The sequence below is a fragment of the Zeus faber genome, assembly GCF_960531495.2.
Source record: "Zeus faber genome assembly, chromosome: 3".
Classification (NCBI taxonomy): domain Eukaryota; kingdom Metazoa; phylum Chordata; class Actinopteri; order Zeiformes; family Zeidae; genus Zeus; species Zeus faber.
Window position 1 is genome coordinate 27,306,157 of NC_137190.1, and position 26,361 is coordinate 27,332,517.

At 40.2% G+C, this 26,361-nt stretch overlaps 1 protein-coding gene across 1 annotated transcript in view; it reads right to left on the reverse strand.

The window, feature by feature from the left end:
* The window catches only part of map2k5 (mitogen-activated protein kinase kinase 5), a 64,719-nt gene that overhangs the window by 18,067 nt on the left and 20,291 nt on the right, over nucleotides 1–26,361 (reverse strand). Inside the window, exons 9-19 of the mRNA XM_079997071.1 lie at nucleotides 24,949–24,988; nucleotides 24,209–24,277; nucleotides 23,024–23,105; nucleotides 21,641–21,702; nucleotides 19,877–19,925; nucleotides 19,704–19,777; nucleotides 18,547–18,597; nucleotides 18,338–18,409; nucleotides 16,410–16,439; nucleotides 9,692–9,718; nucleotides 9,319–9,351 (exon numbers count right to left, since the gene is read on the reverse strand). Coding sequence (XP_079853197.1) covers nucleotides 9,319–9,351; nucleotides 9,692–9,718; nucleotides 16,410–16,439; nucleotides 18,338–18,409; nucleotides 18,547–18,597; nucleotides 19,704–19,777; nucleotides 19,877–19,925; nucleotides 21,641–21,702; nucleotides 23,024–23,105; nucleotides 24,209–24,277; nucleotides 24,949–24,988 — 589 coding nt within the window. The remainder of the gene's footprint in view (nucleotides 1–9,318; nucleotides 9,352–9,691; nucleotides 9,719–16,409; nucleotides 16,440–18,337; nucleotides 18,410–18,546; nucleotides 18,598–19,703; nucleotides 19,778–19,876; nucleotides 19,926–21,640; nucleotides 21,703–23,023; nucleotides 23,106–24,208; nucleotides 24,278–24,948; nucleotides 24,989–26,361) is intronic.

Genomic DNA, 26,361 nt, shown 5'->3' on the forward strand with positions numbered 1-26,361 from the left:
TGACTGTCGTGTGCTTGCCTATACAGTACAGTCATTATTATGAATTGGTTATTGACATTACGGTACCATGTCCTTGAAGGAGACATATACTTATGGTTCAGGGTTTACGTTGGATGTTCACCGTTAACGCGGAGGTACAGTATTGTGCGTACAATGGGACTTTCTGTTGGCAACGCAGCCCTGTAGGTACGAGCTGCAGGTGAATGGCAGTGTTTGCACATCGCTAGCATGCACACCCTCGGGGAAAGAGGAGACAATAGTTCACGTTGACAAAGATGTAGATTAAAAGCAGCGTGTTAAGTGTTTCTAAACAATTATTAGTCTGATGGCGACTCCAGTGTTTTGTCCTTGTCTGTAAATGTGTGATCATATTTCGATGGATTTTGCCATTGCCTGTGTGAGCAAATGTGTGTGTGATCATGGTCGGATTGAGTGTATATACACTGTTTAAAAAATAAAATTAAATAAAAAAAGTATTTTTATAGTTTTTCCCAATATGTTTTACAAAATTTCCCTGTATTTCAAAATGACAGGAAAATTTTATTAAAATTACAGGAATAAGCTGTTTCTTGAAATGTGTCATGTGATTTGACAAACAAAAATCTGTATAAATGGAATACATTAAATATATATTTTTTAACAGCTTTTAAATGGAAATGTAAACAAAACTAACTGTTAAAATAAAGTGTTCTTTATTCACAAAAGTAACAGCATTTTCTGTAATTTTACAAAATAAATTATTTTGTTATGGCGATTTATCACTGTCAAATACATAAAATTGCTGTGAATAACACATTTTAAAATTGCAAGAAAATATTTGACTAAAGAAAAAAAATACTTTGTAATTTTGCATAACTTAACCAATGAGTGGTGGTGTAAATTTTAATTCATATTGTGAAACATTTTCAAAATCTTGATACAGGTGTAAAGTTTTAATTCTACAGCGTAACTTTTATGAAAAAGAAAATGTAGGTCAACTGCTGCAAAATTTTTCTATATTTCACACTGGTTTTAACGTGTTATGCAGATAAATTTGATCCTACTTCAATAAGATAATCCTCTTTTTTGTTCAGTTTATAATTTTTAAATGAAGAATTACAACGTTAAAGTACAGTTAAGCTAAGAAATGAAACACGGATGTTGTTTGCATTACTTAATTATTTTTGACAATAAACAAGAGTGTTTCAGTGCAATAATATAATAGACAAAGGTGAACTGAATAAAGATAGTACCAAAGCATTTTCCATACTTTCTTGGCACATGGGCAGTACGGCCAAGGAAGCAGTTTTCCAGGACTAACCTCCGAAATACTTTCCCTTCAATCCATTATAATCCTTGGGTTTTCTGGTAAGTACATGAATTATTAAATGATATGAATCAAAACGGTCCACCCAATACTACATCAGATCCAATACTACATCAGACCGTGAGTATTTTTGACATTTGTCCAGCCAGTAGTATACTTTGATGTTAGATTTGAAAAGCTGTGTATCGCTAGCTTGACTCACACACAAGTGATCTGCCATTATGTTTGTCTTGAAAGTCGAATCTGTCACAAAATAAGTACAATTTTAGTTCTGTTCTGTTCTAGTTCGTAATGTTAGATTGGCCAAAAGTAAGTAGACACCTGGAAAAGTACATTTCCTCAGTACTGTATTAAAGTACTAATTTGAGGTATTTGTCCTTCACTTGAATGTTTCTATTTCATGTAACTTTGTACTTCTACTCCTCTACATGTCAGAGGCAAATACTGTACCTTTAACTCCACTTATTATTACTTGTTACTTTTCAGATTATACTTATTCATACCCTTCCTGTCCAGTAAAAAACATGTATATTCATATTTGGAAAATGTGAATTCTTCTGATAAACTGTAGTGTTGAGTTCCTTTATGGGTTGAGAACATTTTATTTAAGATATTTTTATTGCAATTATTTATATTTTATATTTGATTCTTGACTTTTGTGGATCTTGCTTTTTCTTTTTTGTTGTTTGTTGTTATGCACCAAAACACCAAGGCAAATTCTCGTTTGAGAAAACCTACTTGGCAATAAAACTGATTCTGAATTCTCCTATTTCCTTAAAGATGGCGGCCTCCGCGGAAGAGACGGTGGCCGGGAAGCTCACGAAAAATGTGAAAGTCCCTCTCTCGAGGCAGTGTTTGGTTTGTCCCTTCTGGGGTACTGTAGAAACATTGCCATGCAACATGGCGGCCTACGTGAATTGTACGCATGAAGATAAAAACGGCTCATTCTAACGTAACAAAAACAACAATTCTTATTTTCCTGGGATTATACACTAATAAAGACGCACCCATGAATATTATATTCCATTTCTGCTAAGTCTGTTTCCGTAAATTCTACACACTGCACCTTTAAACCCCCCTGGATGACGTGGAAAATGCATAGTCACAAAGCTGAAAACAGGGCTGTTTTTCTGAGCTCATGAAAAGCTGACTTTTTAGAGATGCGTTGCTCTCGCAGCACAGCGACACTACAAACATATGATGATCTTATAGAATATGATGCACCGTTGTAGAATAAACAAACCAACAGTATTATTAAAGTACAGGTACTCCTCACTTAAAGACCTACCTGCTTAACCGCTGGCACTTACGACCAGCTCTCTGACCAGTCTGTATTGTACGCTGCGGACAATAACGCGGCGTGTGCTCTGCGTGTGCAGCGTCTCAGCATCAAGCATCTCATCGCGCATCACCCTATATACTATATATACTTTATACACTATATATACTATATGCACTATATATACATTATATACACTATATATACACTATACAGTATATATACTATATATACAGTATACAGTATATACACTATATACATCTCATCAGCGTTCTCAGTCTCGTTCCCGCAGTCTGTCAGTATTCACTACACTAGCGTTCGCAATGGCCACGCCCCCTTACCGTGAAATACCACGGGTCCGCTTATCGTCCAATTCGCTTAAAGACCTGGTCCTAGGAACGGAACTCGGTCGTTGAGTGAGGAGTACCTGTAGTCAAAATTAGCACAACCATAAACATCTACAGCAGTAAAATGCAACATACACATTAATGCAGCAGCAATATTAATCCAAAAACATCTTATATAATAGTAAAACATTGACAGAGACCATTTTACTGCACAATGAGTACATAACTTCTCATACTTTCAACACATTTTGCTGATAATACTTAAATACTTTTACTTAAGTAAGGTTTTGAATGCATGACTTCTACCTGTACTGGGGTATTAGTAATTTAAGAGAAATTGCATTTTTCATTACTGTCAATGTGTTTCGGGTAAATGCAGATTTCCCTCACATCACCACTATTCCACTGCTGTCCACATGTGCCAAATGGATTACTACTGGAACCATTTACTGGTTCCAGTAGTAGTGGAAGGCGCTGGGGAAGAAAGGGGGAACAGCAGGACGCAGTAAAAGCCTGATCATGCTCTCAGTTCTGCCCCTGCCTCTGTCTGCTTTACCTCCCTAATCCTGTTTCTTGCCCTCGCCTAAACTTGTGTACGGGTAATGGGAACATGGCATATTCTGTATTGAAGGTTTGTCTGTCTCCCACAGGATCCCGCTGTGGAAACACGATGATAATGTGTCCTCAAAGCACTTTGTGTCTACTTCAATGAAAACCCTGAAAGTTTCAAAAAGGAAGGACACTTTTTTAGGTCAGGGTCAGGTCAGAACTGTTATCACTTAACATCAGCTTAATTTGCATGTTGTGCTGATTTGATTTGGCCAACGATTACAATGCAAGTTGAAATCTTCCAATTTTCTAATTAAGAGCTGAAATAATTACTTAATTCATGAAGTAATGTGTAACCATTTTGATTATAATGTTTAAGTCATTTTTGAACCAAAACGCCAAACAATTATTTCGGTCCAGCTTCTCAAATATAAGGATTTTTAACGTGATTTTTTAATATCACGTTAATTACAAACAAAACACCTCAAGAAAACGCTTTGGGAATTTTTACGAGTATTTTTGACTATTGTGTGACAATTAATAGACAATTGATAAAATTAGATGAATTCAGAATAAGATTAATTGATACTGAAAATGAATGATAGTTCAAAGAGATTTTCATTAAATACCATGTTCTAATCCCATTTTGAGGATGTTGGTCCTGACGCAAGGAGAGAATAAAGGAAATGGTCTTGGGAATCAACCTTATCCGACGTGAAGGAGCAGAGCCACGGGGAGATTCTACCCTTCCCGTCTCTCCCCCAGGAGATGACTGAGGTATGCATGGACTGCAGTTAAACACTTGGAAGCTGTTGATGACTCACTGTGAATTAATTTTGAAACAAGTGTTTTATATATTAATGGTATTAGATTTATGGTACCATTTTGTAATAACAATAGTAATTATCTGTACTACGCTTTTCTTTCTCATTTTTAAAGATAATTATTCTGTTTTTGAGAGGTGTATGACTCTATGAGAGGTGCATGACTCTACTATGATTCTAACAATTAATAGATGTTAAAAAGAAGATTTCAGGAAATTTTAGGGAGATGTCTTGTTAAATTACAGTAATAGATTATGGTAAAGATAATAACTGTTTTGTTACAGTTAATCTATGTTTTTGAATTGACGGCAATTTACTGTTTTTTAAACAGACATTTTGTGATGCCTCTGCTGCCAGAAAATTACATGTTTTTCTTTTACACTTTTTTTACACTGTATGGACAAGTTGGCTTTTGCATGCCGGGTCATGCAGAGCAGCTGCACCAAAGTGACCTTCATTGACCAACCTTTTCCTACCACCCATCTTCCCCTTGTTTCTTGTTTAAACCCTCCTTTCTCTCCAAGCCGGACTGTCTCTAAAACTGCCAAATAAATTAAGAATTATAATAATTATATAAATAATAATATTAATAGAAATATATTTTTTGACCTCCATTTCTGACAAAGTTAAGTTCTCAACCAGCAGATTTAAATCTACGCCTCCATTCTCTCTCTTTTCTCATGTGGTTGTCGTCAAAAATGAAGGGTCAACATTCTGAGGAATTTTATTTTTTTCACACTGAGATAATGGAGAAGAATCCATGATGACGGCACAGATGAACATCAAAGCCCCGCCCGGGGAAATTACAGATTTGGTCCACAAGGAAGCGATAGCTGTTGTTTCTTCAGAAGAGAGGGATTAGAGGGTGTCTACTCTATCTACCTCCACTCTGGAGGGAAGTGTCGAGGGAATCCACAATTATTTGTCAATTTCTTGATCAAAATATATGACATGATTCGATATACCCCTTTCCCACTGCGCCAAAAACCCAGTAACACCCCACATTTGTCATCCGGGGGAAAGGAAAAACCCGGGTCTTAGTCCAGTGTCAAATGATCCGGCAATAGACACAGGTTTTAATCGGCTCCACCTCCCATTGGCTCTGATATGAACAGGACAACCCAAGTTGCCCTGCTAATTTTGGCCCCTTCACCGGCGCAATGCAACACGTGTTGAAGTTCCATACCTTGGCGTATAAATAGATAGGAAAATGTGTGTATCATTCGATCATTTCATGTCCGATTTAGAATCCAAAATCAAAATCAGAAGTTATTAACTTTTTTCCCGCATGGGGGACCATAAAATGTTGTGAGTGTGGGGATCACACCGTGGGGAGCACAGCGGAGAACCCCCACACTCACTGCCCGTCTCCGTGTCACTCCAGCATTGCCCCAAGCTGGTCCCCGCTCCCCGCCGCCCAAGGACCTGTGCACGCTCCGGCTAATGCCGGCAGTATGGCATTGAGGCTTTTTCTTTTTTTTTTTCTTGTCCATGATAAGGAAGGTTAAACAGTGGGGATGTTATCCTGTAATTGTGGTCATTTGAATGGTATTTAGACTGCATCAGCGATAAATAGCTATGAGATCAACTTGACCAAGTATGGAATAATGTCAGGAGAACTGAGATAATGTCTACATTTGAAAACGTTAGAAAAAAAATAACACATGCATTCAACACAAAGACAGTGTACGCACAGGTGGTGATATGACCAAAGAAACATGCTAAAATACAAGAAGAGAAACACGCCCATGCCTAAGAGGAGAGCAGCACAATGGGTCCAGAAACAGCCTATCAGTCAAACTCGGGGGGATTAAACCTCTTTACATTAGGAGCCCTGCTGAGCCATTAAAAATACCTCTGGGCAGTGTTCCCCGTTCCTTAATGCTCCGATCAGCGGGCTCCCGCAAAGCCTGATGCATGCACCTATTTAAATTAACAAAGGGGAATGGGCTCCCTCTAATCTAGAGTGCTGCCGCTGCTTAGATGAGCAATATATCATAGCACATGCACGTGCACACACACACACACACACACAGACAGACAGGCGCACACGCAATAGCCCTCGAGCAGTGCGAACCACACGCATGAGTGTACACTCCGTTTAGGGGGAGAGCACCAAACAATTTTCACCCACTGGGAGACTGCGTGCGACACACACACACACACACGCACACGCACACGCACACGCACACGCACACGCACACGCACACGCACACGCACACGCACACGCACACACACGCACACGCACACACACGCACACACACACAGTGGGAAACGCAGGTCAATTCTGACACAGACATCTCCGTCTGCCAAGTTTGACCGTGCATGGATGTTTTGCAGGTGTTATGTTGAGGCACACACACACACACACACACACACACACACACACACACACACACACACACACACACACACACACACACACACACACACACACACACACACACACACACACACACACACACACACACACACACACACACGTATTCATATCTCTAACTGAGAGGAACGCTGCCGATGCTTTGATGTTGCAGCAGGCAACAGTGCAAAGAGACAAGCAGACGGATGAAAGCCTCTAGTTCGGGAGCGTTGCTCCTCTCACCATCAATGCCATCCATTTTGTGGCCCATGCTACGAGGCTACAAGTAAATATACATGTAATTGGCACAAGGCAATTATTAGGCAAAATTAGATCCGTAATTACAGGCTTGAAAATGAAGCGGGAGTTCTTTATTAGCGGAGGCACTTGCTATTCAACAAGTAGAAGAGAGTGGCACACTAATGAGGATGGTCGATGGGAAGCACCGCGGCACGGTGATTCTAGGTTCAAGCCCAAAGGAAAATGAGGTACTAACGTTATCATCGACTACGATCCAGTATTAAATAACATTTAAAAGGAAGCTGTTAAAATGAAGATATAAAAATAGCGAGACAATGAAACAGAGGTAGCAGACAGAGTAAACCAAGAGGTACTATTAATAATTGCGCCCTGAATGTACACAAATGTATATGCATGGTTCCTTATTGTGCCACTTATTTTCCTTCCAGACTCGGCCTCAGCGGGGACCCATTGTTTTTATCTCTGAAACCCCAAAAGAGGGAGAGAGAGAAAATGATCCAGCCCCTATCCAAAAACACACCTCTAGCTACAATAATGTTAATGATCCACTTACGATGGTAATTTTTCCAAATGAATGTGAAATGCAACTCCATTGCTTTAGCTCACGCAGAACGGAACTGCGCCTTCCTTTGCAAAATGACTATGAGCCATTTATTATTCCACGCAACTGTGTTGACAGTGCTCCTTTCCACCTCACTCAAACGACATCTCAGCAAAAGTACTTGCTCGAGCCCAATCCAACAAAAAAATATGAAAATAATTTTCTGCTGCGATCTTTTCCAGTGTTTTATCCTTGGAGGGAGAGCAGAACAGGAAGCTCGTCAATTGGGTTTCTGAGCCGCTGAGCGGACTGTTCCAAGTGAAGAAGGTCACTATCCCATTAGCCGACTGTTGATGAAACCAACAGGATGATGTTAACAATTATGCTTCATCTCATCGCAAATGGGCTTTTGAAGTTAGGATACAAATGGGTCAATGTTGCCAGCCTGCTTTAAAGGAAATTCAGGGAAACTTCATCTAAAATGGTTCAAAATTAACAGGGTACTGAAGGTATACGCTATAATTATGTATTATAGTTGAGAAAAATTTTTTTTTGTATTAATTGGTTTTAGATCCAGCAAACATTGCTGGCAGCACAAAGGTCGTTCTTATCATTTTGGGGAAATAAGGTTTTTTTTGTCATGAAAATTCTGTTCCCAATGATTTTTTTTTTTTTCACGTTTACACTCAGGGTCGCATTCTATATTGATTCTGTGCCAACAGCATGAGGAACAGTTAGAACACACTACAATGCACTTTTAAAGCCAACTGGATTATTTGGGTGGGGGTGATAGCAGCTGATATTGTACACAGAACCATGTTAATATATTGTCTTCTTGAGCTTATATTGAAAAGCAGTATGCTCAGAAGCGTGTGTTCTATGGATCTCTCTATATTATTCTGCTAACCGTGCAGGCCTTCACCCTAAACGGTGTCCCTCCCCCTCCTCCCCCAGTCCCCGGCTTTGATGGCAAGGGGGGTCCTCGCTCAGCCTGGCCGACAGAGAATGCTTGCTCCCCTCGAGGGGAGACTGCAAAGGGTGCGGGAAAAATGCGAGTTTGAGTGATGCGTCCGTCTTACTGACTAATGAACAGTTCAGCCTGGGTCAACCCATTACAACCAAAAGCGTTTAATTATTAATTACGGCCAATCTATAGGCACTTAAGGACAAGCGACAGGCTATGTTTAATGTGCAGCACGGCTGACGTGTGTGTGTGTGTGTGTGGGGGGGGGGGGGGGGGGGGGGCTAGTGAGATGTGGCATTTTGCTATTAGTGCAGAAGACAAACAGGAGAAAGTTATCATTAATGATTATTAAAATAGTATAAGGATAAGTATAAAGGTTAAAAGGATTATAAGCTTACTATGTTTTATTAGACTGTTCATGTGTGTTTGATTAGTAACAGTAATAATAACAATAACAATAATAACAACACTTATGATTGTTGTTATAATAAAAATAATTGTTGTTATTATTGTATTGTTGTTATTATTATAACAACAATAATTATTATTATTATGATTATAACAACAACATCAATAATCCTGCTAACTCCCTGTTTTACCATGGCTTGCCGAGTGGTACTAGGCATTGATGTGTGTGTGTGTGTGTGTGTGTGTGTGTGTGTGTGTGTGTGGTTGCATGTGCGTGCCAGCCATGCTCGGTGTAACCTCCAGAGTAATGTGCAAGTGCATATATGTATAGCTTGAGGCGGTTGCACGGGGTGGTTGGTAGCAGGAGTGTGCGGGGAGCAAAGCCGCCTGAGTGTCTTGCTTCATTAGGAAACAAAATATAAGCTTTCCGGGCCATTAGGGCTGACTTTAGATGCAAAAGCACATAAGACGACGACTCACCTCATCAACGATGCATTGCAGTAACTGAAGAGGCTAGGGGAGGACAGTCAGAGGGATGGAGATAGAAAAAAAAAAAGAAGTATTAGCTTACGTGCGACATCTTGGCAATAGGGAAAATGGTGTAATAAAAAACGTCTCTACTTAGATTAATCAAATGCAGCGAGCTCAGGCAGAGCTATCATTCAGCTCCTGAATGTTTTTATTATTCCATAACGCCACCTAATGTAATACCAGCACTTAAAGCCTGGGCTAATATTTCATTTCAAAGAGGCAATTTGAGTGAGTTTACAAATGAGAGAGCCAATCAAGAGTGAAACACTAGAGAGAGTAAAGGGGCTTCTAGTTCGTTGTTTTATGATCGCATGAGGCTCACCATTAAAGAACCTTGGTTTTTCTGAATCTGTGAGGAAAGACAGACAGGGATAGAGGAGATGAAAGAATATGTAATTAGTGTGTCATAATCAAAATGATGCACTTGGACACATTATGAGCACTGGGGGAAAATTATTGCATTCTTAGTGGCAATTTGTGGGCATGCGTTAACACCATTTACATAATGAAAACACACAAATGCTAATAGCCTCGGTCTCATTTGTAGACAGTGGGGGGAAAAAAACGGATTCAATAACATTTATTTTCAGAGCGGCATTTTATTTCTGCCCTCCAGGTCGTCAAGAAATGCTGGGACGCAAAATAATTTGTGCAGACTGCATTACTGGGCTTTGTGGTAGGTGTCTTTTTCACAGGTGGATAGGAGAGAACAGAGGCCAAGCATGATGAGGGGAACGCACAATGATTCCTTTACTCCACACCACACTGAGAAAAACCAAACTAAAACTGGACAGATAGATGAAATCAATTTGAACGTGAACCGGAGATTAAGGAAGGCAGTAGTAACATTGGATCAAAACCGTCCGTCTGATGCTCTCTCAATGGCAATCTCCTAGTATGTAAATATACTGGATTCTACAGAGGAGCAAAGAGCTCTTTCTCCTGACGGACCGTGCTGCTACAATTTAAAGAAATCCATTGCTTTCAAGAGCAATGACACAAAATGTCCAACGCTTCATTTGCCTCTCACAAGAGCCATTTAGTATTGCACTCCGAGACACACACACACACACACACACACACACACACACACACAGATTATTAAAAAGACTGTTTATACACAGAAATGAATAATCCAAGGTCTTTTCATTGTGGATTAACGCCTGAATATGTTCAGTAAATGAACTGCTCATTTTCGCCGGGTCTTTTGACTGCGTTGGAGCACTTCTCCCTTGACTCAATTAAATACAGGTTTTCACGCTCCGTAAATATCAAGAGACTTTTCGACTATCACTCCGCGCAGTTTTGTCCGATTCGGACGCATTAAAAAGCCACTATGGAAAACAAATTTATTCTGAAATAATCAATGCAACGCGATTGCGTGGCGCTCGAGGGGGTTGAAATTGGAGAGTAAAAAAAACAACTCATTCAAGCTTGTTTCAGCTACTATTGTTTTTGCACGTGTTAGCTTGACGAGACATTTACAAATTGAGACGTAATGATCAGTCCCGTCTCGTCTTTTCATCTTAGCAGTTGCCGGACATGCGGCTAATTGTCTGATTAACATATTGCGGTGGATGTTTGTCCGGAGGGTAATACTGGTACGACGATCATGCTTCAACAAGGCCGTCGTTAACCTTCGGATGGACAAACTATAACTTAGTAGGTCGAAGCAATGACTTTTTTTTATTTTCCTTTTTTTAGAGACACCAGCATGAAAAGAGTGGCAAACAGATTTTTACTTTTGTCAAATGATTTTTGTTCACTTGAAAAGCAGCTTGATTAAAAAAAAAAAAAAACATGCCACGGATCCCTCTGCCTCATGCCCAAGCCATTTTCAAATAAAATTCTTCAAGGGTTAATAAAGAGGCAGCTCAGTGGAGGGAAGAGAAAAACCTTTTCAACAATGACAGCAGGGAGGTGTGTGTTTTGGTGGCAGTCCTTCTCCGTCACCATGGTGATCCCTCTCTGAAGGAAATAGGACTAGAAACTCTTTTTCCCTTTTAATTTTCTTCAATGTCTGGCCAACAGCAATTAAAGCAAATACAAAAGATCGAAACATGTTTATATATTTTTTTTAATTTATTATTATTATTATTATTATTATTATCACCTTGACCCCAGAATTGGTTCTTTTTTTTTTTTTGGTCTGGCCTCCATGCTAAAGCTGTCTCTGGGTCTCTGAGGTTGAGTTTTGGAAGAGTATAAAAGTGCAGTGTTTTGGGGGGGAAGCAGTCTGATCTAACAGAGACGGAGGCTAGGAATGGGAGTCTGTTATGGGACGAATTCTTGCAATTATTTGTTGGACACTGGACTTTGGATGTCTAGCTCTGTCACAAACACTGAACTGCATTGGATTTGAACACGGGTGTAAGAACTTTAGATTCAGCGTCATTCAGTCATTCAGGCTAAGTTACTTTGGCCCTTACATCATCTGTAGTCTTATAGTATCTTAACATTAAAAGAAAAATGAATATTTAGGATTGAGGTAATTATACTAAATTGATAACACAAAAAGGTCAAAGACGGACAGACATGGGCAAAAATGAAAAGTAATTGAAACCTCGGTCCTTAGATCCAATGGACTTGATTCAAACTGGTTCAATCTTATTCACTTAAATTGTGAAATGTCTGTGTCCTACATTATGCAGGCACCCCAGAAATTCCAATTCCGGGATCATCACAGTAGTTAAGCTAGCAGGTAAATTTAGCTAAAGAAAATGTTAAAATAAGGTTCAAACGGGTCTTGAAATGTATTCAGGATCAGAGTAAAAGGTAGAGTTCAGCAGAGTTTCCAAGAGCTGGCTCAGGGAACCAAACTATTAGAACACAGTTGCTCGGGCAGCTTATATTGGCTCTATAAACGGGTCTTATATCCAATCAGAGAACGCAACCAAGCAAGAACAAAACAGAAAGAAATGCAGAAACTATGTGCCATAATCACCGCCTTTACACCTACTCTGCTGTGTAATCAAACCTATTCAAAGAAAACACAGATAAAATCAACCAACTTGACTTTCATGTTTTTTTCCCCACCTAGAAATCCATTTCAATCCAGAGAAAATAGAAATAAAAACAAGGGCAAACAAAAGGGGGCACAAATCATGCCACAGCAACAGGGCTGGCGGCTGCACGCACGCACGCACGCACACACACACACACACACACACACACCAGCTTTGGTGTCTTCAAAGTCTTCCAGAGCGAGCCGAGGGAAAACTCCATTAACTCCTGACAAAAAATGCAAATGAGTCAGCACCCGGTGAAGCCAGATTCGAGAGACCGACTCTTATCAATGATGAAAACACCCAGACGATGACTACATTCTGTGCACAGGTACAGGCAAATAAGGGCTGCGAGATGACCCACTGACTAAACAACCACCTCGGTTAGAAAGCAACCAAGAAGCATGTGTGTGCCTGCCCTGGCCGACCCGGGGGTTAGGTCATGCTGCAAGGGCTCAATACCGGGTGTAACACGGAGAAAAGCTGGCACCATCCTCAACTTCCGAAATCTTCATGAAAACATCATAGTTTGACCCTTTTTGTAGTTTACGGTCAACGATCAACTCTGGTGTAACCGAGGCCCCTCCCACCCAATCATTTCTGTCCTTGAGTGGTTTCCGTTCAACACCCTGATCCCCTCCTGCCTGGCCACTCTCTCCCTTTCGCCCAAAAGTGTTTCGCATCGGGTGTAGCAGGGGGCGCTGGCGCAGACAGCTGTGCCAGGAGTCTGCCGGAATGACAGCTAAGGCCTGGGGAGTCGGGGGCCGGCTGTGCCTGGCGAGCTGGAGCCGAGCGCTATCGAAACACCGTTCTGACAGAGCCTGCAGGTGAACTGTCTGCAGCGCCATATGGAGGCGGGCGGAAAATTAACACTGAGATGCAGAGAGCAGAGGCAGCGGGGCGTCTCTCTCTCCCCCTCTCCCTCTCTCCCTCTCTCTCTCTCCGATTCTATAAAGCGATTTTAGAGTGGATAGCGCAACAGAATGTTAAACGTACCTGTAGCGCACTGTCTTTTTATCACTCTTTTTATTTTAAGTGAAAAAAAATTTATATTGAATAAAAAGAAAACTGTGACATTAATTCAAGAAAGTAATGAACAAAAACAGCACCGAATGGAAATGTCCTTTTTGAAGAACCCACGTCTGAATCGAGAAACAGTCAATCAATGGATTCAAAATCCATTAATTTAGTGCTTTCAATTTAAATCCATTTTACGAACCAAGGATGATGAAAGTGATGGTAATGATATTGGCCCAGCACAATTGACTTAGTCTCCACATATTGTGGAACAAAGAACATATTGGTGAATAACATCCTACGTGCTTGAACATATTCCTGCAGTTGTCGACCTTCACTTGGGCGCTCGCTAAAATTGTACATGCTGGTAATAATGGCAGCAGGGTAAAACAGTCAATTAAGCACCAGAATGACTTTCAAATTCCTAAAGAGACAATTGAGTGTCTTGGAAATCTCTCCAATTTATCTGACCCCATTACTACTCAAAGGAAATGCCTGAGAATTGCAGCCGCCTGTACAGTACAGTACAGTATGCACCAATGGCTTTTTAGACTCAAGTTTTAAACGTATCTTACAGAAATATGGTTTATTGGTATATAAACCTTTTAGTCCCAGATTAACTTCCAGTAAGTCACTATGGAAAGAGTAGTATATATTAATATCTCAGCTCTTCTACAGTCTGGAGAACCTCTGCAGCCCAGTCGTCCTATTACTGGTACTCATCTCTGTGTTTAATATAAGCATGTTAACCTTTCATTTAATTTCTGGTACATTTTTTTTTTCCCCATCTTGTGAATTATCTATAAAGTGTTATGCATATTTCTTGTAAAAGACAGCCGGTCTCTTATGTGTGTGAAATGTGTCGTGTAAACAAAGTTTACCGTAACTGCCTAATTGAAACTAAAAGAAGACACCCTGACCATCCATGATGAGTGAGCTAATTTAGTCAGGTGTGACCAGAGGTGGAAAATCTTTAGCGTGGAGTAAGTGGTGTCTTAAGGAAAATCACACACCATAGCAAACACAGTGAATGAACAGATTAACAAATTGATTGTACCTGTGGGTTTCCAACCCGCAGCCACAGGCGCTCTTTAGCGGCGTGACATAGTGAAGGTTTAACAACACACTTGACCCATCTGATAGATGCCGTCATAGCAAAGAGGGACAATAAGCCCTGAGCTGTAGCCCCACACACACACACACACACACACACACACACACACACACACACACACACACACACACACACACACACACACACACACACACACACACACACACACACACACACACACACACACACACACACACTGACCGTAGTGTGCCATCAGTATCACTGAACAAGGGACTTGTGCAGAGACACCAGCTTGCTTACATGAAAAAAGGGATTCCAATTATTCCTTGTCTCAAAGAGCACCAATCCATAATCATAATTACCAGAGGGCTTTATCATGATTGTAATTAGTTTGGAGACAGCTATTATTTGAGAAATCCCTTAGAAAGAGCAACCCACCCAAAGCGCTTTCATTAATCTCTGAATGAGATGCTATGAATATGTTTGCTTCAGAGATTCTTGGCCACCCCGTCAGATTCCTCTGAGGTTTTTGGAGGCACCCTGGCCCCTCTCATGCCCTCATTCTGTACTGGAATTGTGATACGTGATGAAAGGGGAGGTCTAGGATTTTGGCTATTAAGGTTGCATTATAGAAAAATAATACAGTTTTCTGAACTTCATAGACTCTAATTAATGCCCCTACCTGCTTGGTTATAATATCCACACGACTAATGATTGTTTGCCTTGTGTCTAATATATTTCAAAATCCCTGAAGTATCAAATTATCCAGAGGTACTTGTCAAAAAATATTGTGACATTTGATTTTTCTCAATATTGCCCAGCCTGAAAATTTGAGGGTTTTTTTTCATGACATTGGGGGAAGAGATTATTAGGCATAAGGGGCACTTAAGCAGCATGGCAAAATGAATATGAAACAAGAATTCATGCACACCTGCAAAGGACATTAATGCGGATGGATGGAGCACAACGGTGGGTAAAAAAAACAAAAATAAATGTGAGCGGACTGGTTGCTTTAGTCAATGTCCAGGAGCTAAACCAGATCAGAATTGTTCTACCATGGATTAGCGGGATTACCCGTCTTAAAGGCTTAATTAAGAGTTGATGGGATTGAGAAGATACTTTTGTAGTCAGCAATTACACTTGAGCAGCATTTTAACTTAAAGTAAACACGGACAATATGTTTAGTGCCATCAGAATAGTGACCAAGATGAAAAAAGGGGTTAAGCATCATTTTGTTCAATGACATCACTTGAAGTTCTTTGATACAGATTTTTTTGGTCCGTATTTTACAAACCAAGGTGAACGAAAATTGTATTCAAGTTTTATTCAAGCCTGCATCATTCTCACTGAATTGCAGTAATCATGTTCAGCATTTGGTTTTGAATAGTCAGAGTTTCAGTTGAAAAACGATGCTCAAAGTTTGACATCAATAATCTGAAAAAAATATATATATAATATCCACAACTACCATTGAATAATGCAAAACAAAAGCCATTCAGCACAAACGCCACGTTTTAGGGTTGAACAAAGGGAAGCTGATATTTGTAACATTACAGAGAACACCATCACAATTTAGAATGATGTGGAAAAAGTAGTTATTCTCTGCTTTGTTTTGTCTTTTTTCTGGTTAAAAACACTGGCTTTTATGCACACCGCATAGAGCTCGTGCAGGCCGCAGCTCCTTGAAGGACAAAACAGACCAAGGCAGAATGTGTTTTAAACAAGATTTTTCTTTGAGCACTTCATTCATCCCTTCAACTCAATAAAATCTACTCTGTGGTGCTTTGGGGGATTTATTTTCCCACAATGTTGGCACACATTTCAAGCTCAGGCTTTGTGTTTTCTCATCATAATCTATATGAACATTCAATACAAATGATGTCAATCGGGTCCAATATCTAGCATAAAAATGACTTTATAATGCAAAGTAAAAGATAACTTACCTGTGGATAGGGAAACATGCCTAGTGCCAGCTGTGGAGTGAGGAAGCATTAGGAATAACTTCATTATTATTATTAAGCGCCCGACCATAACAACTGACACAAATTATCACATTATTTTCACATCAATATCAGGTTTCAGTCAAAATAAGTCTAATTACAACTTACTACTGGTTAAATACTACTGGTTCCTGTGCCATAGAAAATATAAAAACACCAACAATGGCCTCCGTGAATGAACTTCATGAATGTCCATTTGCGGTAAAACACTTGACAACTGTGATTCTTTGTTTTTCAATATGATATAAATTCTCAGAATAACAACACAAATAGTTTAAATACTGATTATGAACAACCACCAATGCAGTGTATTGTATTACCGTATTGCAACAACAAATATTGTAACAAAGCTTTGTCTACGTTGTTTTGAATATTAGTTTGCATGGATCGGTCTTTGAGACATCTGAAATGTATGACAATAAAAAATATGAAAAATGTATCTACACGTAATATATTGCCGTATCTGATATATTGAATTGTGGCCTCTGTATCTTGTCAGCCCTAATATTGTTGTACATATGGAGCAATGTACATATTTTGCCACGCATTAACAAATGAATGATGCTGGGCACAATGGCATTGGCAGGATTTAGGACGTGTGTAGTCTTTGAGGGAAGCTCCGTGTCTGCTTGTGGAAACAAGCTAACTTCATCAAAGCACGGCTAATAGTTAGCTATTAGCTAATAACCCCACTGTGACTGCCCCTAGCTGAAAAGAATGAACTAAATTGTGGGACTTATGCGTGGTGTGTGTGTGTGTGTGTGTGTGTGTGTGTGTGTGTGTGTGTGTGTGTGTGTGTGTGTGTGTGTGTGTGTGTGTGTGTGTGTGTGTGTGTGTGTGTGTCTGTGTGTGTGTGTCTGTGTGTGTGGTGCTTTTTGAGGGACTGGCTGATAGCTTTCCCCTGACATTTGGCGGTACACAAGGGGTGTGCATCTTTCATCTTGGTCAAGGACAGCTTTTCGGCAGCATTACGTTATTAAAATGTCAAAACCCTCCCAGCGTTGCCTTGAACATAAATAGACTAACTGCTAGGCTGCGAGGATTAATCCACATTAAGGAGGATTCGAGAGCCATTTCATTTAGCTTAATGCACACCTCAATGGATGGAAATGGTGAGGGGAAAAAAAAAAAGTGGCGGTGGGTTCCGCCACAGGGGGCAGCTCCATCTATATCGCGCAAAGATCATGTCGATAAACGTTGACATGTCAATTATTTTCTGACCCGCCCATTATTGTTATATTTATAACAATATTCAACAATTATTGACATGAGTGACGAAGGCAGAAGCCTCAATCATTAGACTGGCGATGGAAGGGCGGCTGGGACAGGAACAGATGGAGAATCAATAATGTCAAGCAGGGTGGGGGTGGTGGGGAAGGGGGTGGGGGTGGGGCTAGAGACCTGGCAAGTCTTACGCCGAAATTAAAATGTTATCTGAAAATGTAAGCTGTCAGAGGTCCATTCTATTAACGCTCTAGGGAGTTGGGAAGGAGAGGAACCGCGCACAAAGACACGCAGGCACGCACACACACACACCTGAATCCGTATGTTGCTCGGTGAATGAGCGACACGCGGTTTGAGACGTTATAACAATTGAAACCATTTTAATCATCCGCCATGTTTGAAATGCATAAATAAAAACAGCAAACAGGTTGCCCCTAAATGACTCAATGAATGCACTCCGAACATTTTCTTCGCCTGCTGTGAAATTTTGAGCCCTGAGCTTAAAAAAAAAAGCCCTTTTTTGAACTTAAATGCACCTTTTAGGTTGTTGTGTCATGTGATAACCGTTTCATGTCAATTGTGCAATTAGACATAAGACATAAATGAACAACATATACATGGAACAGCAAAACATGTAGATGCTGTACCTCCATGAAGGAGATCCCCACACTCCAGACATCGGCATGGATGCCATACTGCTCCCCGGACAGCCTCTCTGGCTGTAAGATGCAAACAAACATGCACACAAACTTATCAGTGACATTAGACCCCGCTTTCCCAGGCCGCTCGCAACCTAACAAGCGCCAGCGTGTCCCGGTGACTTATAAATCCAGGCCGTGCACAGGGGATCGCTCACCGCCATGTACACGTTAGTTCCCACGTAGGTTTTGGCGATGGAGTTCACCAGCTGTGGACGCAGAGAGGAGATTAGGGAGTTGACCGACTCGCGGCTGACTGCTTTAACTAACAGAGGGAGCTAATGAGCGCGGCGGAGGGGGGCTTTGTTGTCCTACTTCCAGTCAAACTCTTGTCTTTTGTCCTTCCCCAACTTACCCCACCCCCCAACATCTATTGAAATGACACCGTTTATTTCTGGCTCAATTCTCACACAGGGGAACGGCAGTGAGATGAGAGGTCACTGGTATATGTGTGTGTGTGTGTGTGTGTGTGTGTGTGTTGTTTGTACAGTGGCCCATCAAAAACAGGGGTGTTATAATGAGTGTCTGTTCCCTGATGACTTTTTTTTTTTTTTTCTTCCTGGGAGAAGGCGGAGGCTCCCTACAGATGGAGCCTTGACAGCGGATGAGTCAGTGCTGCGGCGCTACTGGAACACGGGGAGCGCTTTATCATCATCATTAGTTGTTTTTGCTTTTTTTATATTTATACCTTTTAAAGATGCACACAATGAAAATGAATTACAATTGAGCGTCTGTGCATGTGCAAGATGGTGAGAAAGAGAACAAGAGAAAGAGAGAGAGAGAGAGAACAGGACAGTCCTTTGGGTTATTCTTTTTGAGGAAGGTTTGCCGTCTGTATGTGGAATTTCCAAACGTGGCTGTCGACGGGAGCACACACGCACGCACGCACGCACACACACGCACGCACGCACGCACGCACGCACACACACAGCTGAGGCCATTGTGCGTCCCCGCATGCATTCTTTCGATCCATTGAATAAAGACCAATTCTCTGGCATTGGCTGTGTGAATCATAATTATAAGGAGACTTTTTTTTTTCGGAGGCAGAGGTACAATGCGTGCTGTGGGCTCAGTTAATGCAAGAGGACGTCCCCGAGGAGAAGCTCCGCTGTCACACGATGCAGATTGACAAGAGGGGGATGCACGCACGCTGATGTGCACAACACAGCTACATGCACCAAATAGTAAAGACTTCCCATATCACACACACACACAAACTCTCACACACACACACACACACACACACACACACACACACACACACACACACACACACAGACACACACACACACACACACACACACACACAGCGTACCTGCGTGCTGACACCAAAGTCGCAGAGCTTGACTTGTCCTCGGGTGTTCACCAGCATATTGGAGGGCTTGACATCTGCGGAGACGGAACGTTTCTGAGAAACGCAACATCAGCATACCGTGGCGTGTCTTTGTCCACTCTGCCACTTATATATATATAAACACACAACCTCACCTCTGTGAAGTATCTTCAGGCTCCACAGATATGTCAGGCCCTTGACGACCTACAGGCACACAAGACGGATTGAGGACATTTAATGCAACATCAGACCAGCCCGAGTGGAAAATGGAGACAACGAACACTGATGACGCAGTGTAATACACGGTGTAGTACTCAGTGTCAGTTGTCAAGGAACACAAATGTCACATTAACGACTGACGTTAATTAAAAACTGTTTGAAATGCGCTTTTGTCACATACTTATAATTAATGGAGTCAAAAATGAGGAATACTGCAACCCCTCGAAGAACTGTTGTTTGCCATTGGATCAATATTTATACAAAGAGCTGCTTGACAAAATGTACAAGTACAATTCACGTGTCTGTGTTTCTAAATCGTTCCTGGAACAACCACAGGAAAAAATAGAAGTGACTCCGAGAGTCTTCTAAGGAACAATGTAACCCAGTTTAAATTGCTTTGCACAGTTCTGTGCACATATCTACTTTTAAGGATGAAGTGGCAACAGTGTTGAAGCGATTAAAGAAAAATAATGGCAAAATAAATAAGAAAGCTTTTCCCACTGGTAGCTGTGACTAAATGAATCCCTTGATTCTGATTCATCTCCGTTTCATTTCATGTGTTGTCGGAAAACATGTCGTTTTGTGCGCAAACAAATTTGGCGTAAAGAAACGAGCAAACAAAACAGAAAAATTTAATCGATTCCTGTCGTTCAGACAAAGCCTTCTGGTCTCCCGCTGCCTCCAAAGATGTGAGCCAAAGTGCAGTGGCTGGCGAGCGCAGCGTCATTCGCACTCTGTCGAGCGCATTTCCTTTCGTGATAATTAACGGCGGCGACAGTCGACTGAAAGGGGTAACTGTGAATTGGAATTAACGCTGAGTAAATAGCTGTCAACGTTTGATTATGGACAAACTTGGAGGAGGGAGGGGGGCCAAGTGTGGGGGAGAGTGCGTAATGAGGGTCAAAAAAGAAACAGGCATTTCTCAAATCCAAGGCCATCGGAATAATACAAAAAAAAAAAAAAAAAAAAAAAAAATCCTAGTTTGAATGGAAGACAAACATGGCTTCTGCCCGTCACTCTACCCAGCGGAGGCTAATTGAATGTTTCACACCTGTACTTTTGAAAACATTTAAATTGTTTTGGCTTTTTTTTGTAAACCCCTTAAGACTCGTCTGTTTCTAACAAACTACCAACAGGTCAATGTAAAAACTGTGACCGTGCCAGATGTGCATTAATAATTACAACAGTTTTCCACAGAGGGAATAAGAAACTGTGCATCAAAGGCGATAAACATTTTACCTTTTTACCCAACGTTACTTTACTACTTTTATCCCCACACAAAACTCTGGACAGGTAAGTCAAGGGATTTATTTGGATTTCTCTCCACAGGTACGTATGAAGTCAAGTTTGAAGTTAAGGTCGGTATGCTTTAGGTTTTTGACATAAATTAATATAGGGATAAATAAAATATTATTTAAAAGTTAAAAAGTTCAAATTAAGGCCTCATAAATTGAAATCTAGGGCCATTCTCTGACTTTTAAGGCCTAATATTTGTAGAACTGAATGCAAGATATATCATGATTTCATGGACCTGCAAATAACACGTACTATATGCATTTCCCATGCTTGGATTAATTTAATCCGCACAGTGAAACCAATGGACTCAGTTCAATACAGTTTCGCTACACAGGATGCAGATGTTATGAACAAAAAATGTGATGTTGTTGTTGTTGTTGTTGCTAGCTTGCTGTAAAACTTACTGCCACTGCAATCCGACCCAGCACATGCTCAGGAATTCTTCTGTACACATCCAGGGAGCCCCCTGTCGGGACAGATTTCTTAATCAATAATCAGCATGAGCGACTCAAGCTTGAAGGAAAGGCAACATTTGAATATTGTAACAGGATATTCAAGTTACGCTATTCCGGTTTAGTTTGTGTGTGTGTGTGTGTGTGTGTTGCTAGGCTTGTTTACGGTCCCTTGCTCCACGGGGGTGAAAAATTAAGGAAAATTGTTATTCTAAATGGATGAGCCACAGTCTTTCATGACAGTGAAGTGTTTTGCTAAAATACTAAATATTTTAGTAAATATTTCCTTTAAGTTCAATCAGACTTGTTCAGGGTTGGGGTATCTTACATCATATCAGATATAATGTCTATTACATATCAGGTATATTATATCATCAAGAACATAAATGCCATCGCATCCAAGGCAGAGGTGAATTGTGACTAAGAAAACAAATCTAAAAAGGATGCTCACAATTGCCAAACGTTTCACTAAATCTTGCTGAAAATAGTCAGTTTGATCCAGTTTTATTCTTCTATATCAAATTAAAGCCAACATTCGCATATAAGACATTGCGACAGCACAAGGTCACTACCAGGTTGATAATGTCTGCTGTGAAGGTAAGAAGTTCAGAAAAAAGACAAAAAAAATTTGAATGCAATATGTACATTTTTGTGGGTAGAGAAAAAAAAAAACCAGCAGAACATGCTACTTTCAAGCTCAGCCTGGCATAACACGCATCTAACACATACCACCTTCTGCAAGTTAGTACAGTGATTCTAATTTGATGTCAAAGTCCATATTTATCTATATCCAAAATGCCATGAAAGGCCTTTTGCATGGCAGCAGAAGGGCCTTTTGGAATGTGGTATCAAGCAGCATAATGGAGGACACAGCATAGCATATTTTCTAAAAAGATTAATCCTTAATTAGACTTAAAAAATAAATAAAAATAAAAATAATAATAATAATAATAATATACAGTATATATATATATATATATATATATATATTCTGGAAAGAGTGCCCTGCAGTAAGGACCTGTTGAGAAGTTTGACAGACTTTTCTGACAACTTGACCAGTGTGAACCAGAAGAATCAATGGATCTCATCGACTCGCATACCCACACTGATGCACGGGCACTTAAATCAAGCTCTATCACGCCCTTGTAGCTTTTAGCACAAGGACTTGTGAACCAGTTTGCCGTGATAGGACATTCTTTGGCTCTGCAGAGGTGTAAATGGCTACACGATGGCGAGATGGAGGACAGTTCCCCCTGGTCTGTTCTGTCAGGACGTGGCCAGCTATGAGTAAATGACCTGTGCCAGAAGCGGGAGTTTAGCCACAGCTTGACTCACCATCCATATATTCTGTGCATATGGATATCTTGTTTTCCACGAAAAAGGCACTGTAGAAAGTGATGATGTAGGGGGAGTCACACTGGAAGGAAGGAGAGAGATATGGTTCCAAAAATGACAAAAACATACAAGTTTATCATGCAATGTTTATCTTCTACTGCACAGGGAATTTCTTTTTACATAAATACAATATCAAACTTGTCATTCTGCAAAGTTTATTAATAGTGCCACCAGGCACCAATCATCCATACTGTGTAATTGTTCAGGGTTGTTCGTGATGCCGTATTGCTGCGCCGTACTGTTGTATACTGTGCTGTGTTATCCCAAACACTACCTCACTTTATTCACATGCCACTTTAAAGCACAAATCTGTATATACATAACTGCCTATTCCATATACATAAGCATATTCCTTCTATCTATTCCATTTTATCTCATTTTATTTTATTGTATTTTATTTTATTCTATATATTTTTACTTTATTCTATAAGTATTCGACCTACTGTATTACGTTTTAGGAGTCAGTTAGTTGGTCTATTAGAAATAAATTTTTCCGAGGACATATTGTGTGTTATCAGCAGGTGCGTTGCATTACATTTCACTGCATATATGTATGAAAGTATGTATATGTATGTGACGAATAAACCTCTTGAATCTTGAATCCATGACAGCTCTCTGAAAATACATTTCTATAATGTGAAAAAAGTTAAAATTACAGGCAAAACATCTTAAAAGTAAAAAGAAAAAATTGGTTTGTCTGAAAATATTACATATTATAACATAACTTTCTGAATCCAGTCTCTGCTGCCACTTGAAACTGAAACCAAAAAGTTAAAACATACTGTACTGTCAAGAGGGGTTAACCACCAAAGTTCCAGTGACACCAAATACTGTATGCGCAAACTGTATACCATAGTTTAAGATTTCTTATGTCATGTTAAGGTCACAAAGGCTTTGTCAATGAATTTGCTTCCCTTCAGAGAATGGAGGAGTTAACAAAGGCCATCAGCACATCCCCATGTCACCGATCCTTCACTCAACACAGAAGAAAAGACACAATAAATGGTAGCTCATTATCCAACCCTACAGTGCACTCGCTGGAGCCCATCGGATAAGAGCAGCACTTGGGGGAGAGAAATGGTTTGTTTATCACTAAGGGAAGAAGAGGAGTTGATTATTACAAACCTTGTAGAGGATCTCCAACTCTGACATGATTTGCTTCTGCAGCTCCACGGTGATGTCCAGAGGAATGACCTGGGATTAAAAAAAAAAAAAAGGAGCCAAATGGAGCATCCTCAGAAGAAAGTTTTCAACTTGACGTAGATTGAATAAGTTCAACTCATGACATGAAATGGCACCTCCAGACAATGTTGGTTGGTAACTGTACGTCACGTATTTGCAGCACAAGCTTTATTTGTCAACCAGTGACAAATAAAGCATATTCTGAACACTAGGATCAACGATGGAGAGCGGAAGGGAACATAGGGACCATGATGAGTGGGCATGCCAGCTTGTATAATGAAATGTCGCTTTTTGGTGAGTACCAAATTAACTTTGCCCATAATTAACAAAAAGAACAGTTTTGATCATAGTTTTTGGGCTAAATCATATCTAAAAACTCTTCTTAGATTGGGGTCTGCTCTAATAAATGGAGGGTCTAGGCAACTGGCATTCAGCTAAAGTTTGAATTGGCAAAATGTTTTTATAATTGAAAAGCAAAAAAATATATCATTCATCAAAAGTGGGAAAAGTATTTTATATTTTATTTTTATTATTTTATATATTTAATATATTATATGTACTAGTCAATTCTTTATAGATTTTTCTAACAAGATGGAAGACAAGATGTCAGAGCTAAGCCATTTAGTAGTGAGAAAAGATAGAAACAAAACCAAAGGATGACATCATACCAAAGGTTTTCTTACCTTCACCGCTAATACCCTCTTGCCCAAAAGATGGTATGCTCTGTGAGGAGAAAAGGGAAAATCAAGTCAAACAAAACCATCCAGTACAAGATGTTCAGACCTGATTATCAACGAGCTTAGTGAAGGACGAAATATATATATATTTTTAATGATGAACGCTTCAGCTGATAAGCAATGAGCACAAACAAAAGAAAAACAACAGTCGGAAAGATTCTGAGCACGCAGCATATTCCTCATTAGCATGACAAAATGTCTGCGCCGTTTCTCCTAAAGGTGAATGGTCACCACTGAAAAGCACACCGCTTGGCCTTATCTCTCGCTCTTCCAGACGGGGTTTAGGGTTGCAAGTAAACCTACAGTCACTGACCAGGCCTGTGATGATTAAATGATGAAACTGCTTTATCCCAAACGGCGGCTTTAGTTACAGCCTGTGAAGGTTAATTTTCGGCGGCGGTGACTATGACTCGGGACTTCTGAACATTCAATCCTCGAGGACGGAGGCGGTCCAACAGCTGTCGGGTGATGGGGAAGGAGAGGCCGTACGTCACACAGGCTGGTTTCGCTTGCGGGTCGGCCACGGTGAATGCGATACCTGGCATCTCACCTGTCGACGTGTCTCTCCGAGTGAATGTGTACAGTGCAAGGTGTGATTAATGTGTCTTAAAGTTAGGGTATCACCTTGCTCATAAGCCAGACACCTCTAAACTAGTCGGGGCCTTTAATTAATGACACCTGTTAGCGTCGCATCTGGGAACTGCCCATGTTAAAACCACGACTGGGGACTGACAGTGGCTCAGTGACTCAACACGTGTGGTGCAGCTGTGTTTCCTCGCCAAGGAATTCTTTCAAGGCCCTTCGGAGTCAACTTTATTTATATATATATATATATATATATATATTTTTTTTTTATAATTTTTTATTTACAATTTTAAATATTTGGGAAGTTACTATAGCAATTTATATGCTGTAATCTATGTTTACTTTGTAGGGATGTAGGGATTTATTTAGTCATTGCATATATATATATATATATATATATATATATATATATATATATATATATATATATATAGCCATTTCGATTTTACCCACTGAAAAATTTCATATACACAGCGCTGAGTGAGTGTAATTACAGGTAGTTTCAAGGGACACAACTGCCCATATAATTACAATTGTAGGTAACTGGAAGGAATGTGTAAAGTTCATATGTCTAAATAATAGCTGAATTGTGCATTAGCAAAATAGAACATGGATTCACTGATTTTGATTGAAGGTATGCTTTGCTGTTGAATCGCCAACTCAAAGGCTTTTTAAGCCGAAAAGAGATTTTGGGAACATGTTTCGCCACCTTTTTTTCCAAAAGGGCTCAGTGCACATACGGCTAATAGCCTTGTTTCCGTTTCGATGTCTCAG